Genomic DNA, 17,530 nt, shown 5'->3' with positions numbered 1-17,530 from the left:
ACAGCAAAAGAACTGGCCTTGCTGTTCTAGTATGTCTGGAGGGAATCTAGCATTTTTATGCTAGTTTGTATGGTGGATATTAATAATTAATTTGCATAACTGCACTGTAAATAGCTTTGTGTTGTGAACACTGAATGTGACCCCAACCCACACCACCCCATCTCACCCCGAAATCAAAAGATTTTGGTTGTTAACACATTTTTTGGTTAATTATGTGAAAATATTAATTTACCTATAAAAACATTTTTGTAACCAAATCCACTCTATATCATCAAGCTTGTGAGCAAAGTGTCAATTACATGATTATGTTACAGAGATGTAGAGATCATGAAGAATGCAGTGTAGTGAAGATAATTCAATCACAGAGTGGCTGTAGATCATTTAACGCTTTTTTTCTGTCTAGTCAGTGCAGATAACATCCTGAAGGTACAAAGTCCCAGGAAATGTCCTCAGGAATCCATTTAAATCACATGCAGTTTGAAACTGAAGACATTCTTACTCCACTGAATGATTTTACCTTTTTCAGATTAAAATTGCCTCAATTGAACCATTTCCAAGTCAAAGTGTCTGGTGTCTAGCATCCTCTTGCCCAAAGCATCAAACCTCTTGGCACTTGCATACACAGAACAGTTAATGGAAAATTTACCCTGAAACACATTACCTTTTTCACATTTAAATAATTATGTGTTTAGAGAGTCTGCTCATAATTTGTTGGCTATTGCTGTAATTTTATTATTATCTTGAGAAATTAGCAGTTATGCCACTCTGCTTTTGATAGGGAAGCATTACTAGAACTGATGTCAACACATTTAAAAGGTCAGGATTTACTGTTAGCTACTAAAAACAAACAAGCAAAACTTCTTTTCTCACTTAACATTTTACAGGGATATTTAATGATACATTAAAAAGAAAACTAATTTAAAAGTAGTTCAACTCAAAATCCCAGAAAGTAATGTAGTTATATGGCATGTCACAGGTCACTGTGTACAGCTGTGCTGAGTTACAGCTCAGTTAGCAATCTCTGATCTATCAAGCATGATGGTTTTTATTGAGGATGGCAATATTGCAGGAAAGTTGAACTTTAGAGTATAAAGCTGAGGAGTCGATAGAGTTGGACAGACTACAGACTACAGGATAAAGTGCTGCTTTATCTTTATGTTTTATCACTGACTTCTTTGGCCGTTTTGAGATCTACAACAACACACAGGCACAGAAGATCTCACCTCTCCCACACGAGCAGGCTGTGTGTCTGACCCCAGACAATGTGGAAAAGACCCTCCTGAGGATTAGCCCAAGGCAGCCGGACCAGATAACATACCTGGTCGTGTTCTAAAGAATTGTGCTGCAGAACTCAAGGATGTACTAACCAACATCTTTAACATCTTGCTGAGTCAAGCTGTTGTCCCCAAGTGTCTCAAGGCCACTACAGTAATTCCAGTCCTGAAGAAGCCACACCCATCCAGCCATAATGACTACAGGCCCGTTGCACTGACCCCCATCATTATGAAGTGCTTCAAGAGACTGATCAAGCGGCACATTAAATCCATTCTTCCTCCCTTCCACGACCCGTTCCAGTTTGCATACAGAACCAAGAGGTCCACTGAAGACACCATCTCAACCACCCTCCATCCAGCCCTTACACACCTGGACTCCAAAGACTCGTATGTGCGTATGCTATTCCTGGACTTTAGCTCGGCGTTTAACACAATTATCCCCCAGCAGCTCATAAGCAAACTAAGACACCTAAGAATCAACTCCCCACTCTGTAACTGGGTTCTGGACTTCCTGTCAGAGAGACCACAGAATGTACGAGTCGGCGGAAAAACGTCTAAGACCATCACACTGAGCACAGGGTCGACCACAAGAATGTGTGCTCAGCCCGCTGCTCTTCACCCTGTTGACCCATGACTGTGTACCCAGCTACAACACCAACCACATCATAAAGTTTGCAGACGACACAACTATAGTGGGCCTCATCACCAACAACAACGAGGCCAACTACAGGAGCGAGGTGAGTCGTCTGGTCCAGTGGTGTGCCGACAACAATCTCTTCCTCAACGTGGGGAAGACCAAAGAAATCATCATTGACTTCAGGAAAGGACCACCACAGCACCCCCCACTAACCATCAACGGTGCTGCAGTGGAGCGGGTGAACAGCACCAGGTTTCTAGGGGTGCATATTTCTGAGCACCTCTCCTGGACGACGAACACCACTTCACTGGCCAAGAAAGCTCAGTCACGCCTTTACTTTCTTCGCCGACTGAGGAAAGCACGAGTCCCACCTCCTATCATGTGCTCCTTCTACCGGGGCACCATTGAGAGCATTCTCACCAGCTGCATCACTGTATGGTACAGAGGATGCACTGCCTCCTGTCTAAAGACTCTCCAACGCATAGTGAAAGCAGCCGGCAAGATCATCAGTGTCTCTCTGCCCTCCCTTGTGGATATCTTCCATACCCGCCTCACCAGTAGAGCCATCAGCATTGCAGCAGATGGTTCACACCCATCAAACCTCTACTTCAGCCTCCTGCCTTCAGGGAGAAGGTACCGAAGCCTCCAGGCTCACTCCACAAGACTCTCAAACAGCTTCATCCATCAGGCTGTCAGGATGCTGAACTCTGTCAATCATGTCCCTCCTCCCATACCTACTCCTGGTCTCTGAAACCACAGCTCACCCACACTTTATTGCACATTAGACACTTTATACAGTCGACAAAATTCTATACAAACTGGACTGTTTACAAACACTTGTTCTTACATTACATGTTTCAGCATACATGCACAAACTATTTCAATCTCACACTGTTTTGCACTTTACACCTACAGTCTTATTGTACTACTCATACTGCTGTTATTGTACATATTGTACATATTGTACATGCTGTTTTTCTACTTATCTTTCTGTGAAGTTTACGTTTATCTTCATGTTTATGTTTTTCACTGGTTTATTTATATCTATTTATTATAAGTGTACTACTGGTACCATCACAAATCTGTTCTTTGTTGCACTAACTGTAAGTACAATGTTAATACTGACGAGAGAAGAGAAATGGTATTTCGATTCCTCTGTATGTCTGCACATATGGTGGTATTGACAATAAAGAAAACCTTGAACCTTGAACCTTACATAGAAATAAAGCAAGTTAATACCTGCTGGCGCTGTCAGTGGTACTGATCAGAGATACCACACACAGTGATTAACTAAAGTGAAAATAGACCAAAGTGTCAAAAGAGTACATTCAAAATAAAAACATCAACTTATAATTTAATTGGATAACAAGATCACAATTATAAACTAATTATAAATATTTAAATATTTATATCAAACATGTTTGCTGTGATTTTTTTCCTTAAATTATATGCAGTGTTTTTGCAACTACACATTCTTATCCCCTCTCTCTCTCTCTCTCTCTCTCTCTCTCTCTCTCTCCGTCTCACACACACATATACACACACAAAAAAAAACGCTAGCCACATTTTACCTTGAAATTTATTTATGTATTTCTTAAATGACTGATTTTAACTCAAGCTTTATTTCCTTTTTTACAATCCATTTTACATAACAAAAAACTCTAATAGCCTAGTGAGGTTAACACCAAATTAAACATATAAAGGATTAGAAACTGTAAAATGCATTTGAGGAAAGGGAGAGTTATAAGTCCTTACTAATACATATACACGTACATGATACATACAACATGAAAATGATTCCATATTTTAATGCAGGTTTAATGGAGGAAAGCAGGTGGCTGTTCTATATCTATTCAGAAATGCATAAATAGCATCTGACTTTCACTCAAGTCTGTAAGCAACCCTACATGTCCTAGATGCACCTTACAGAAGACTTGGTGGGAGAATCATCTCTTATGTGATTGTGATGTTCAATGGACTTTGGCTTGATGTTTCACAACAATGTGAATTCCCTTGTTCCCTTGAAGTCCTTGTTCCAGATTAGAAATATTTTATGCAGGTTAACATTTTATGCAATCACTAATATAATGAATTCATGCCTTGCTGGTTTCCACACCATTACTTCCTACAGCCTAGGATACAAAGACTGTGATAATAAAAAGCCATATGAATCCTACCATGTCAGTCAAATATGCATGTATAAATATAATTAAATACAAATTACATTTCTTTTTCCAACAAAGGTCCAGTAAACTATTGCACGGCATGTCATAACTAGCATTAGGTACATACATAGACATAGTCCAGTTTTACTTCAGTGTTTTGTTCTCTTAACATCTTGACAGGTTATAGACATGTTGTTGCACTAAACACACAAACATGGGAAAAGAAATTCATTTTTCGCAGTCAGCAGAGAGCTAGGTAACAACATTAGCATTTTGGCTTTGACGTCGTCAGAAGGCCAAACGAGAGTTTCCTTGTTGTGGGCAGGAGATCACAAGAGTATTGTTCAAATCGCGAAGAGCGAGAGATGGATGAAGGACGGTAAAGGAGTCGAAGAATGGAGGTTTTATGAAAGGAAGAGTAATGGAAATACAACATGATAGCGTGAAATTGTGTGATATATGGTGAGCGTAAGATGTAATAAATGTAAGATGTAATGTAAACACTTACCTCACGTCAATGGAAAAAAAGAAATAAAAATGAAGTATGGGGCAAATGATTAGGATGATTATGTTTGAATTAACATAATTGACATAATGCGTGTGTGTGTGTGTGTGTGTGAACAAGCAAACTCTGCTAGCAGTATCAACTTCATTCTAAGGGTTTCAGTCACTGCAGTCAGAGCAATACACACATCAAAACCCACACTCCTTCCACAGTCATAGAGTAGGTGTAGCAACTGTGAACTGTATGGATTGAAAATTTGTCCCTCTAGTTGGAAGTTACTAGAGCAGTGTTCACAACTAAATTTCAGAGAAGGAGCAAACCACCTCCAAAGGTGGATAGTTAGAAATAATCTTCAGTTTTACTTTATTCATTTTATATGAAATATAACATACTGCTATGCTGCTATGTTGCCCTCTATGGCTTTAAACCTACAAGGTGAGGAACAGTGCTCTGAAGTATAAAGTGTGCTAAATAATCACGGCAGGAATGTGTCTTTGATGACAGTACATTTTCTCTGATTCTGAATTCTAGAATTGGATCATGTATCTTTGAGTGCATTTTGTGTGTGGGTTTTGCCTATGTTCTTGTGTTTAGCCCTTAAGCAATGAATATAAAAAAGGTAGGCATGGCTACTTTGAAGGACCAGCCTACAGTGAAACAGGAAGTAATGCCACAACACCGGTGGAGAAAGTGATCATGACATTATGCAATTGATGAGAGAAATCAGAAAGAAGAAGAAATGAAGGAAATAGAAAGAGATGAAGAGGACAAGAAATAGCATAAAAAGAGGGAGGGAGGGGAGAAGAGAAAAAAGAAGGAACAGTTAAAGCAGATATTTCAGGCAGTAAATGAAGGACAGAAAACATATTACCCCTTAACAAAGTGCTGGTGCTACAAATAATTTCATGTGATTTAGTGAAAAACTGCTGCTTCTCCATCAGTAAAATAGATTTGACTCCAGCACCATTTCATCACAAGTAACTTGTGATGAAATGAATGAATGGTGCAAGATGTTGCCATAAAATAAACATAACTATAACTACAAAATCAATCAGTGCACTTTTACACTTTACAAATTAAACTGGAGCTACAATCCTAATGCTAATACTAATAAAGGTCCATAGCAGACTTGGAATAAATAGTAATACATTATAAATAAATAATTACATACATCTATCTTCCATTTTGGTGTCTATGATAATATTATTGCTCTATGTAGAGATACTTTAGGGTTGACTTGTTAAAAGCCATTCTCAAAACCAAACATACAAATAGTAAAAAACCTCTTCAGTCATAATTGCATTTATGCCATTCACTGGAAACCTCTATGTATAATTACATAATTGCTCTTAATCCTGTGCTAAAGTGGCCCATTACATAATGTATTTTGCTGTTGTTTTTTTGCAAAAGCTTTGACATCAGCAGAGTGTCAGTGGCAAAGGGATAAAAGAGAAGAGGGAAAAATCTTTTTCAAGATAAGCAGCAAAAAAAATCTGACCAAGAAAAAAAACTAAAGGACTTGTAGTGTATGTGTGCACACATATTGTGAGGTGGTCATCACAATGCATCCTCAGAGAAAGTATGGCCTTGTTAGAGTGATTGCAGTGTAATGTTACACGTCACTGTACTGCCATCCCAAACATCTGTGTGTGTGTGTGTGTGTGTGTGTGTGAGATAGATAGAAAAAGAGTTGTGACAGCATTTAACTCGTGCCTTAAAAATTTAAAGCAGCAACCTGTAATGTTTATGGGTGTTTAATTTTTGATGCTAAATGAGGTTCATTTGGTGGGTCATAAAATTCAGTGTCACGGGGTGTGTTCAATGGCTCCTATGTGTCCTAAGCTACGCTATGAAACAACAAAGATCTGCAATTAAAACTGAATGTGGGATTGCTCCTCCCAATTCCTCCTCTTTAAGGCCTTCTCTCCTCTACACGCTTGCATCCTTCACTCGCTCAGCCAAGAGTAATTTTTTGTGAGAGCTTGGACAAGGCGGATAGAAGAGCAGCAGGGCTATGTTTGGGCTTCTCTTCTCCTCCTCTTGTCTGCTCTTGTTTAAGGAGCTCGAGCTCAATGGTCATAAGAACCCTATCCTTTCTTTCTTTCCTGCCTTCTCCAGGTACTTGTTCCTGGAGCTCTAGCTCTCTGCCCGCGAAGCCCTATTTCTTTTCTCTGCGCGTCTCTTGCTTCTTCTTCTCGGATACTGGCGCCTTCTGCTTGGCAGGATCCACCACGACAGAAGCCTGGGGAGAGAGAGGGAGTGTGGGGAGGGGAGGATAGAGTCACTATGGCAGGAGTGAGGGAGAAAGAGAGCAAGAAAAAGGAGAGAGCATAAGAGAGAGCCATAGCAAGAGAGAACAGAAGAGAAAGTGTGTTGTTATATGATGCAAATTGTGAAGATTAACAGAAGTAAAGGAGGAGAACAAGAAAGCGGCAGTGAGAAAGAGAAGAAAAAAGAGATGGAAAAGGGGGAAACCGAGAACGAGTCATTAGAAGGAGAGGTAAACGGGGGGAACCTTTGGTTTCTGGAAGGGAGGACAAAACAGGAAGCCGTCAGTCAGTCCGACAGAGAGTGGCAGCATGACATCACAGCACCTACACACACACCTGAGCCTGACTTTTCTGAATAAATATCAAGGCTCAATTTATGTAGTAAAGAATTGATATCACATTGATAGCATTTAACATTGCTTTTACATTTCACTGTAATGTATAATAACAAAACTGATTATGGCTCTTATGAAATGAAATTACTTTCATAATTTGTCCATAACTGCATTTTTTGACTAATGCAAATTTTTAAGGCTTTCAAGGTTTCTCTTTATAGTTATGCATCTGATTCATAGATGAAAATGTATAGTCATTCTATTTATGAAAATGTATAGTGATTTTATTACTCTTCAGGTCTTTAAAGGCCATTCAGTTTTAGTCAAGACATTTAGTTATTATACTTTACATTTGTTATTTATCCTTTACAATAGTTTCAACATATAATGTATGTTCTCCAATTCTCCCAAGTCTCTCCCATTCAGTCTATGAGATTAGTGCAAAACTTGAAAGATGTTTTAAAAAAAATTTAATCTTAAACAAAAAATATAATTTCTAGTCTACAGAACAGAAACATGTCAGGTCATACTACTTGGTCACCTGACTTTGCAGTTGAACTTAAAGAAAGGACAGATAATGGACTTCAGCAGAAGAGAGAGAGAGAGAGAGAGAGAGAGAGAGAGAGAGAGAGAGAGAGAGAGAGAGAGAGAGAGAGAGATAAGTGGACAAGAAAGAAACAAAGATTGAAGCTGACAGGATGCAACACACATATATGAGGTGAATTAAGACGAACGATAGATAGATAGATAGATAGATAGATAGATAGATAGATAGATAGATAGATAGATAGATAGATAGATAGATAGATAGATAGACAGATAGATAGATAGATAGATAGATAGATAGATAGATAGATAGATAGATAGATAGATAGATAGATAGATAGATAGATAGATAGATAGATAGATAGATAGTAATGGCCTGGACTTCTCTATCAGTCTATTTACTTTTTCTGTCCTACATTTACTTCATATGAGAGGTAGCATGTTGACTGTGTATGATTCCTCTGCTTTCAAATTAAGTCATAATAGACAATCAACTGCATCTTAAAGTGCACCTGCAGAGAGGAGAATTACAAGACGGCAGAAAGAGGAAAGTGGGATGAAAGTGAAAATGTCACCCTAAAGGACATAAAGGAATGAATCTGTTGGATGAAGAGATGGAGAAGCAGAAAAGAGAATGATAGTCAGGAGGTGTGTGTATGAATATGATGGCATGTTGGACTCCAATTGAATGCCAGCTTAAGACAATAACAGTACTTGGAAATTGGTAGTGTTGGTAACTGGAAAAGTGTATTAGACAAGATCTCAGCTGTTTCGGGCTAAAAATATTTATCCTATATATAAATTTAATATGTATATTTATATTTGTATTTTGCATAAGCATTTTAAGAATAAAAGCTACCATATCTACCATGTCTGTAGTATATGTGTGATTACATAAGACTGTGTAATAATCTATTTGTTTGTGACGTTTTCAGAAATTAATATTTGTTTATCCATTACCAGTGCAGACAGATTGTATGAAACAAAAACAGAGAATCACTTATTGCTGAATTTGTCTGTTGCTGAAAAGTTGGATTATATTCACAAGGGGAGAATTAGTGACTTATTCTCTGAGGTCTGCATAATCTTTGTAATTTTTATTTTCATTTTAAATAAGTTTTACATGTAGAGTCAGTCAGAACATTCCAATAACTACCTTTAAACTTATGTTCCATTTTTAGTGAGTTTCAAGAAAGCATTTTTTGTTCTTTTTTCAGAACAAAAAAAATTGAGATTCTTGTCTGTCATAAAAAACATGAAAAATGACAAACATTAAAAATTGTATTTCAGGTGAAAGTCTAAAACTAATGAGGAACTAGTATAGATTTGTATATGAAGATATGTTTTAGGCATGGTGGTTAGTCTGTAGCTGGCATACATAGAGGAGAACAAACACAGAGGTAGATTGAATTTTGCCTGCTGTCTCAGCCTTGGGTAGCAGTTAGATAGCTATTTTGATATAGATGACAATAGAAATGTGCCTACTTTCTGCTGTTTCTAGCTTGTCAGTAGCATGCAGCGTAGTGAAAGACTCTATACTTAGATATATGCTATTGAATCAAATGATTACCAAGTGTGCTTATGACATTCAAATCTCAAATATAGGAATGACAAAAATCCTGAGCTACTATGCAGAACTGACATTTTGTGTTACTGAACATAACTGATCAGTAACACAACAATCAATAATTATAAATTATAAAAACAACGTCTCTAACTTAGTAGCTGTAAGTTCATCTTGATTTTCCAGACATCACCTGACCTGCATCATTTTCTTATTTACTTACGAATTTAGGCTTACAGTAAAGTGCGAACTTTCTAATCACAGGTAGAGCAAGTGAGGAGCAGACCAGAAGAGGAGTTCTTTACAGGAGGCAAAGCAACCAGGGTTATTGGTATCAAAAATTGTGTGTGTGTATGTGTGTGTGTGTGTGTGTGTGTGTGTGTGTGTGTGTGTGTGTGTGTGTACGAGTGGTGCAGGTAGCAGCAGGTGAGCACTTGCCTGTTTTTGCTGGGTTCCCTCTTTCCCTTTGCCTTTCTTGCCATGTTTGCTGAGAAGAAAACATAAACATAGTGTGAGGATTGAACCATATTTTAGACTCTTCTAAAATTAGACACACTAGAAAATTGGACTGGGGTTCAGGCTTTGGCAAAGATGTGTGTGTAATTGTCCTGACTAGGGAAAGGATGGGTTTTAGCCTTGCTGAAGCTATCTTTCTGAATGTGTGTGCTTTTTTTTGAAACCTGTGGGGACATGGGCAAGATCTTAATGAGGGTGTGTGTGTGTGTGTGTGTATCAAAGCCAGGCAGAGGTTCAGGTCTGGCTTGAGGCAGCAGGTACTCCCAGACTGACCTCACACTCAAGCTGAAGACGCGGCGGGCCACCAGGAAGCGCATGAGATAGTAGATGGCCACCACCAGGATCAGCAAACCCAAAACCACTCCAATAATCGCACCTGTGATCACACCGGCCTGAATTGGGACTGAACAGGATAAGAGGAGTGTGAGAATGAGAGTAATGTGAGGAAGAAATAGAGGAGAGGATAGAAAAACATTGGATAAAAATGTTGTGAAATATTTGAATAAATGAAACTATTGTCATGAATTACAGGAAAGACAATCATAGGGATTTCATACTTTTCTCAAATACCAGAAGTCGTACGCTGGAGGGTCGACCAACTATGTCTGGAGGGTTCTTGGCATCACAGGTGAAGGTTCCATTGTCATAAAAGTCGAGATTTCGGATCAGGATAGAGCCATCACGGCGAGCTGGGTTGCCCACAAACTCCAAGCGGTCCCGGAATGGCCCTTTATTGTCCACATATGGAACTCCATTTGTGTAGTGGAAAATCTGACCAATCACAAAACCAAACATAATCAAGACATTAATAAATATCAGCATTGTAATTAATTATGCAGAACCAAGGAGAAATTCACAATAACTTCACAATAAAACCTGCTCTTACTCAAATGCTAGAAACACTGGAAATGCTGAAAGCTATGGGGAAATTGATTGAAAGCATTCCATCTGAAACCATTCTGTTGTTTAAGAAACCATGAAGCGCAGTTAAACTAGTATCTCAGCTATTGACTCTGTCACTAAACAGTCAACTGAAGTTAAAAAGCTTTTGTGTCATTATTCAATAGCATCAGTGTCAACAACGTCATCAACAAGCACCAAAATGAAAAAGATCTCAACAACTATAGTGTCTGATAAAACAATATCTAATAATTCTAACACTTGGTACCAATTCTTCACAACAATGGTATCAAAAGAACAAGCTATTTTTAACTTTTTAAATTAATTTTAATCTTCATTTAAAACACAGGAAATGTACTTGAATGTAACTATAGAATAATTAATATAGAGATGGTGTCTAATGTGCTAATGAGCATGTGTGTATGTGTGTACATACAGAGATGCTGTCTTTTGCCCCATCTGGCCTGTAGCTCCAGGAGAAAGTGACATCATCAGAAGTCCATCGCCATGAGAAGAAAGAGCAGGAAAGCCGAATATCTGAGCCTACCAAAGCATGCCTCTCCCAGCCAGTGTACACTACTATAGCCTCTGTCTGGGGAGCTAACACACACACACACACAAACACACACAGTGTATTACCTTAATCACCTCTAAAGCACAAATGTGATTTTGATTCTTGAAAATTCTTCTTTAAGGATCACACAGACCAAATATATTTGCAATGAACCAGTCACATAAAGGGTTAAAGTAATTTGAGAAATGAATCGCATATGTATAGTGTGTTGAAATCTGTCTAGATTGGTTCTCTATTATGTCCTCAACTGTGTATTCCAATACAAACTCATACTTCTATGACTTCTGTGTAACACTCCTGAGTATTGGGACTTACTTCAGCCTTTATGTTTAGTGGGCTCTTTCTGTGCTTCTGTGTGAATATATGTGAGTGTGTGTAAATAGCTCAATGTAATACTGAAAAATAAAACCCTTCAGTTTAATTTTTTCACTCTGTTCCATCTACCTTGTGCTGTGTTCTAGTAAATTTGTGGAACTTAATGGTCCTTAAATTAAATAGGACCAAGATTATACAATAAGCTGAAATTCACAGAGTAGAAGTCACATAGGCACAAGAGGTGAGGTGTCCTTTGTGCTCTTCTGCACTCAAATTTCTCTAATAAAATGTATTTATTTAATTGCTTCTGTCAACAAAGAAAGACATATTTAAAAATAATAATAATAATAAAAATATTTCACATTCCAAATATCCACAGCATTCATTTTTAAAAATAAATCACATAACTATTCTTCATCACAAATACATACATAGCTTTATGAAAGAAATTTACATGACTTAGATTACTATGCACCTTACTCCACAACATTCTACTCTCAACATTATTATAAGCACAACTAGCCCGTGGCTCCCTCTTCCAAACTATCCAGAAATGATTTACTAAATAATGTTGATTTACTAAATAATGATTCACTAAATAAGATGACCATCTAAAAATATCTAGCACTGACCTCTGACAAAGAGCTAGATAATTTTTAATAAAAACTGAACCTGATGAGATATGCTCTGTAACTGTACAGCTACTAGATGTCCCAGCAATATCGATGTATCTAAAAAAGTAACTAGAAAGTGCACACACTCTTTAAAACCCCAATGATACTTCTCCACCTGACCACATCACATGCCACAGTGGCCCTGTTTCCACTGAGTAGAAAAGACTTAGAAATAACTGGGACACTGTCTTTATCGATTAAGAAGAGTAATTCCTCCAGCAATGTAACATAAATAATTTGTTTTGTATTAACAATAACAATCTTTACAAAATAAATTCAGACTACAGACTACAGACTAATAAAATTGAGTGACATAAAAAGGCAGTTTAATAAAGTAGTTAATACTGGCCCTTATTTAATCATTAAAAATAAATATAATATACATTAAAAAATATAACATTAATAATGTACTAATATAAATAAATAATCATATTTACACATTTAATTTAGTAGTTAATATCAGCATAATAGAAAATGTGTACAGAATGTATGTGTACAGTATGTATTTCATACATACAGAAATTGTGATAATTTAGATTATTTAGTTGACACTGAAATATTAAGCATTCCACCAAGAAAACCGTACTTTGTATTTCTGTGAAAAATATAACATTCCCATGAATCAAATGTTATTTTTTTAAATCATTGCAAAATCATTATATTGGTTAGTGACACTGCAAAAACAGGCCATTAAAGTTTTGAAGTTTTGTTTACCTGCACTGAGCAACACCACAGATGTGAGCACCAATAGAGTTAGCATGCTTTCCGTCTGATGTTTCTGCTTGACAGCTTGTGGAAGACCAGAAAGCAGAGGATCAAAGATAAGGAAAGGGGAGAAAAAATAGGGATGGAGGGAGTGAGGTTGAGGGGCACCCAGGCAAGTCTGTGCAGACTCAGAGTTTATACTCAACCACACCCCTAAGTCAGGTCCAACCCTAAGACTGCCTTCTATTTTCTTCAGTTCTGCCTATCCTCCATCTATCACTTGCTCTCTCTTTCTCCACCCCTAAACCAGGCCCTGGCCGAGTAACACTTTATCTCTGTAGTCCTTTATTCTCCATTTATATCCCCCTCTTTAGCTCTCTAAACAACTTGATTGACAACAAAAACTCATTGTGCACTTCATTTTTCATTTTTAATAAAAGGATTCTGTCCATTTGATAGGGCAAGCCTGGTTCAAAACTGAAGCTTAAAAAGGCTAGTTTAAAGATTTAATGACTGAGAGAACACCAAATCTGTGTGTGTGTGTGTGTGCGTGCGTGTGTAAAAGAGAAAGAGAGAGAGAGAGAGAGAGAGAGAGAGAGATATTATGGTGTATTTGACACATCATCATTATATCTCTTCTCTTGATGTCATAGCCAGCAGGCCACTACTCATCTATTACAGACGCTATTACACACTAAAGCCTTTTTAAATAATGCAATCAGAGGGGATTCACAGATAAAGATGAAGGATATTATGTTCTTACCAGTATATATATAATATATATATATATATATATATATATATATATATATATAAGGAATATATAAGGTTTATATTTATTATTCATTTATTATTATTATTTACTTGTTTATTGTTGCAGGGTATCTGGTCATGGATAGCAGAAACAGATTTTCTAAATTATAAAAAAAAAAATGAATTCTGATTTAAGGTTTGACAGAAACACAAAATAACAGTGACAGAGAAGGGTGGTGGTGGTGCCCTTTCACCAGGACACAAACAAATAATTGACAAAGCCTTCTCTTTCATCCCTCCATTTCTTCTCTCTCTCTAGATTCCTCTCCTCTGCTGACGTCTGCCAGTCAAAACAATGCAAGGAGTTAGAGATAGAGAAAGTCCTACTGCCCATTCTGTCTCTCCAGACAAAGCTTTGCATTCTTTCCTCCTCTGGTCACTATTTCACTCCGCCTCTCCAGTAATATGGACAAACAAAAGGACAGAGAGAGCAGCTAGAAATAGATGGGTTGAGATCAGGACACAAAGATAATGAATTTATGAAAAGTATTTTACATAGAAAGTGTAAAAACAGGGATCTTAACATATTTCAGGACCTTTTAAAGCAGACTGATTCAAACAAAGCTGAAACATAGACAATAGAATAGGACAGATCTTTATTGTCATTGTTTAAAAAACAACAAAAGTCTGTTTAGCTGCTCACAAGAATGGGCAATGTAAATAGAATGTATATAGAAAGAGTATACATAATAACAAACAAACACAACAGTGAGGTAATACATACAATAGTTTGCAATAAGTAATGTGGTGCAAATAAGCAGTATAATGTATGTGCATTGTGTGTTGTGTGTTGGGGTGTGTATTGCACTTTAAGAGATAGGGGTATATTGCACCTTAATGTTTGGGGGAGGGGAGGGGAGGAGGAGGGTTTATACATTTGACTGCCTGTGGGAAGAAGCTCAAAAATGCTCCAAATTTTTCCAAATGTTTTCAAAATGGCCTGTTAGTGTGGACTAGTTCTTAGTTATGCATGCTTCTCGGTATTAATATTAATAAGTACAAGTATACATAATGATTTATAATCATTATAGCCTATAGTTTAATCAATAAAACATCAGTAATAATAAGAATAATCCTTTGTCACCCAGAAGAGGATTCTTATTCAAGACTTTTCCCTCTGGCTTGTTTATTAGAAATCTACATTGGATATCTGTAAAGCTGTTTTGACTATTTCTGTTGTTCAAAGCATTTGATGTAAATATAACCTTCCTCACAAGCATCACAGCAAAAAATCCCAATCACACATTACATGCAATTCATGGAAAATTGAATTCCAGATGTATTAGCTTGTCAGAAGAGCTATGACTGCTATATGATTTATAACTTGTTAACTATGTGTGTTACAGTTTTTACTGCTATGTTGGTTAATAGGATGTGTTTAAAACGGGTGTTACTGATTCTTGTTCTGTTATATTTGCAGTTCATTTTGTGTTCTATTTCTGAGTTTTGTTGTTCATTCAAGCCAAAATTACAACAATGATATTAAAACAGTTCAACTTAAAAACCAGGGCACAGAAAAAAAAGTAAAAATCTTGAGGCTCTAAACTAAGGCAACCTACCAGTCTCTGCATTAAGACAGAAGGGGCCCTGTTTGGCCCTGCTCCAGATTTTACATGACTTAAAGAAAAAAAGATTAAAATAAACAACAGAAATTATTCCTTATAAACACTGGTAAGATCTACACAAATTCCTATAATTCAAATAATACTACTGCACGACTACTACACCATCAGTGTGAACAGCCGAGAGCACAACCGTAACATTTTTCATGGATTAATTTTTCCATTGAAACACACTGCAGGCTGCATGGAACCCACCCCAACATGACTCAGTGTGTATGCACACATCACGCAAAAAAACTCAAACAGAAACAATATAAGTTAATTTTGAATACATACAGTATATACACATCCAGCACACACTGTATAACAGTACTATCTTAACATGCATGCATGCATACATACATAATACAGTAAATATACAAAAAAGCATGTCTTAAATGCTAAAACATATTTTAGAATGTGAGCAAAAATTGTATGTATGTGTATTTTGTGAGCATGCATTTGTGTGTGTTATTGTTCAAGTTGCGATAAGAAAATGTATTGTATATAGTATTTTCAATATTGATTTTAAAATGAGCATTTACAGATTTTATAAACACACAGTACACAAATACACTATCACACCATACACACTACAGCAACAGATTCTTTCATGAGTATATTTCAGAATGGCTGACATCATCAAACTGCAAAAAGTCAAATGCCTGTAGTGTGTGTGTGTGTGTGTGTGTATAGCAGTGACATTTAACAGGGTCATTTCAGGACAAAGGGGAGATCTGTCTTTCTCTCTCCTCATCCCTCTCATGGCAGGGATGTCACAGGGAGCACGGAATGAGGGATGGAGAGAGGGAGTGAGACGAAGGGATGGGGAGAGAAGGCAAAAGAGGAGAAAAGCTATTGTTCTCATTTCAAAGACAACTTATTGTTTTCAGAAAGCCCTGCAGTGGTGTAGGAGTGATAGGAGCGAGGAAAAGAAGAGAGAGACACAGAGACAGACAGAGACAGGCAACAAACACACTTCAGAAAGAATCTGGAAGTCATTTTTCTGTCTTTCATTTTTGCTTTTTATTTTCTTAAACAGTAACTGAGTGAGAGAAATGGTGTAGAAGAAGTACTTTCTCTCCTCAGACTTTGAGAACTATATCAATATTCTGTGAATCTCATACTAAAACACACACACTTCAGCTTTTGAGTACTTACACACTTGTATAAAATAAACTTGTAACACTTCTTTTTAAATAAAAGATACAGAGAATCATCTAAGCCATAACATAAATTATAGACATATAAATTAGGTTAACTGTCGTCTAGGGCAGTTTTCAAACATTTCAAGTCAGAAGCTTATTTAACTGTTATCCAACATAAGGCTCATTCATTGAGTACAATAATATAATATGTAATAATATGCATATTTATTGAATCTACTGGAGGCTTAAAATAGCATTTTGATTCAGTTTGTCAGTATATACAAAAATACAGACCCCCTGGCGATGCAAGTGCATTGAGGGCTCATGGCACTCCCACAGTTTTATTCACTGGACAATGTTCTCTAATATATATATATATATATATATATATATATATATATATATATATATATTAGAGAACATTGTCCAGTGAATATATAATAATAATAATAATAATAATAATAATAATAATAATATATTATATATATATATATATATATATACACTATATTGCCAAAAGTATTCGCTCAGCCATCCAAATAATCAGAATCAGGTGTTCCAATCACTTCCATGGCCACAGGTGTATAAAATCAAGTACCTAGGCATTCAGACTGTTTTTACAAACATTTGTGAAAGAATGGGTCGCTCTCAGGAGCTCAGTGAATTCCAGCGTGGAACTGTGATAGGATGCCACCTGTGCAACAAATCCAGTCGTGAAATTTCCTCGCTCCTAAATATTCCACAGTCAACTGTCAGCTGTATTATAAGAACGTGGAAGTGTTTGGGAACGACAGCAACTCAGCCACGAAGTGGTAGGCCACGTAAACTGACGGAGCGGGGTCAGCGGATGCTGAGGCGCATAGTGCGAAGAGGTCACCAACTTTCTGTAGAGTCAATCGCTACAGACCTCCAAACTTCATGTGGCCTTCAGATTAGCTCAAGAACAGTGTGCAGAGAGCTTCATGGAATGGGTTTCCATGGCCGAGCA

The 17,530-nt window shown here is 37.0% G+C and overlaps 1 protein-coding gene across 3 annotated transcripts; it reads right to left on the bottom strand.

Annotated features, from left to right (window-relative positions):
* Positions 1–3,472: 3,472 nt before the first annotated feature.
* Positions 3,473–13,169, bottom strand: LOC131370854 (myelin protein P0-like). 3 transcript variants are annotated; one of them, XM_058418386.1, is made up of 6 exons: positions 12,990–13,169; positions 11,149–11,312; positions 10,370–10,583; positions 10,086–10,215; positions 9,735–9,783; positions 3,473–7,105 (listed from the first exon to the last, which is right to left on the bottom strand). In XM_058418386.1, the coding sequence occupies exons 1-6, from the start codon at positions 13,033–13,035 to the stop codon at positions 7,070–7,072; spliced, it is 639 nt and encodes a 212-aa protein (XP_058274369.1). In that variant the 5' UTR covers positions 13,036–13,169; the 3' UTR covers positions 3,473–7,069. The 3 variants fall into 3 exon arrangements, with proteins under 3 accessions (XP_058274369.1, XP_058274368.1, XP_058274370.1); XM_058418385.1 differs by having other exon boundaries at positions 3,473–6,823; XM_058418387.1 differs by having other exon boundaries at positions 3,473–5,228.
* Between the last annotated feature and the right edge of the window lie 4,361 nt (positions 13,170–17,530).

This window comes from Hemibagrus wyckioides, linkage group LG20 (assembly GCF_019097595.1).
Source record: "Hemibagrus wyckioides isolate EC202008001 linkage group LG20, SWU_Hwy_1.0, whole genome shotgun sequence".
NCBI classification, from domain to species: Eukaryota; Metazoa; Chordata; class Actinopteri; order Siluriformes; family Bagridae; genus Hemibagrus; species Hemibagrus wyckioides.
Note: the sequence above shows the minus strand (reverse complement) of the source record. Positions and strands in the feature narration are given on the sequence as shown.

Bases quoted from the DNA above. Each gene is read 5' to 3' on its own strand.
- LOC131370854 (XM_058418385.1), bottom strand. From the start codon at position 13,035: ATGCTAACTCTATTGGTGCTCACATCTGTGGTGTTGCTCAGTGCAG. The intron at 11,313-12,989 runs GTAAACAAAACT...TGTGTGTGTTAG, and splicing joins TGTGGTGTTGCTCAGTGCAG to CTCCCCAGACAGAGGCTATA. The intron at 10,584-11,148 runs GTATGTACACAC...GTGATTGGTCAG, and splicing joins GGGCAAAAGACAGCATCTCT to ATTTTCCACTACACAAATGG.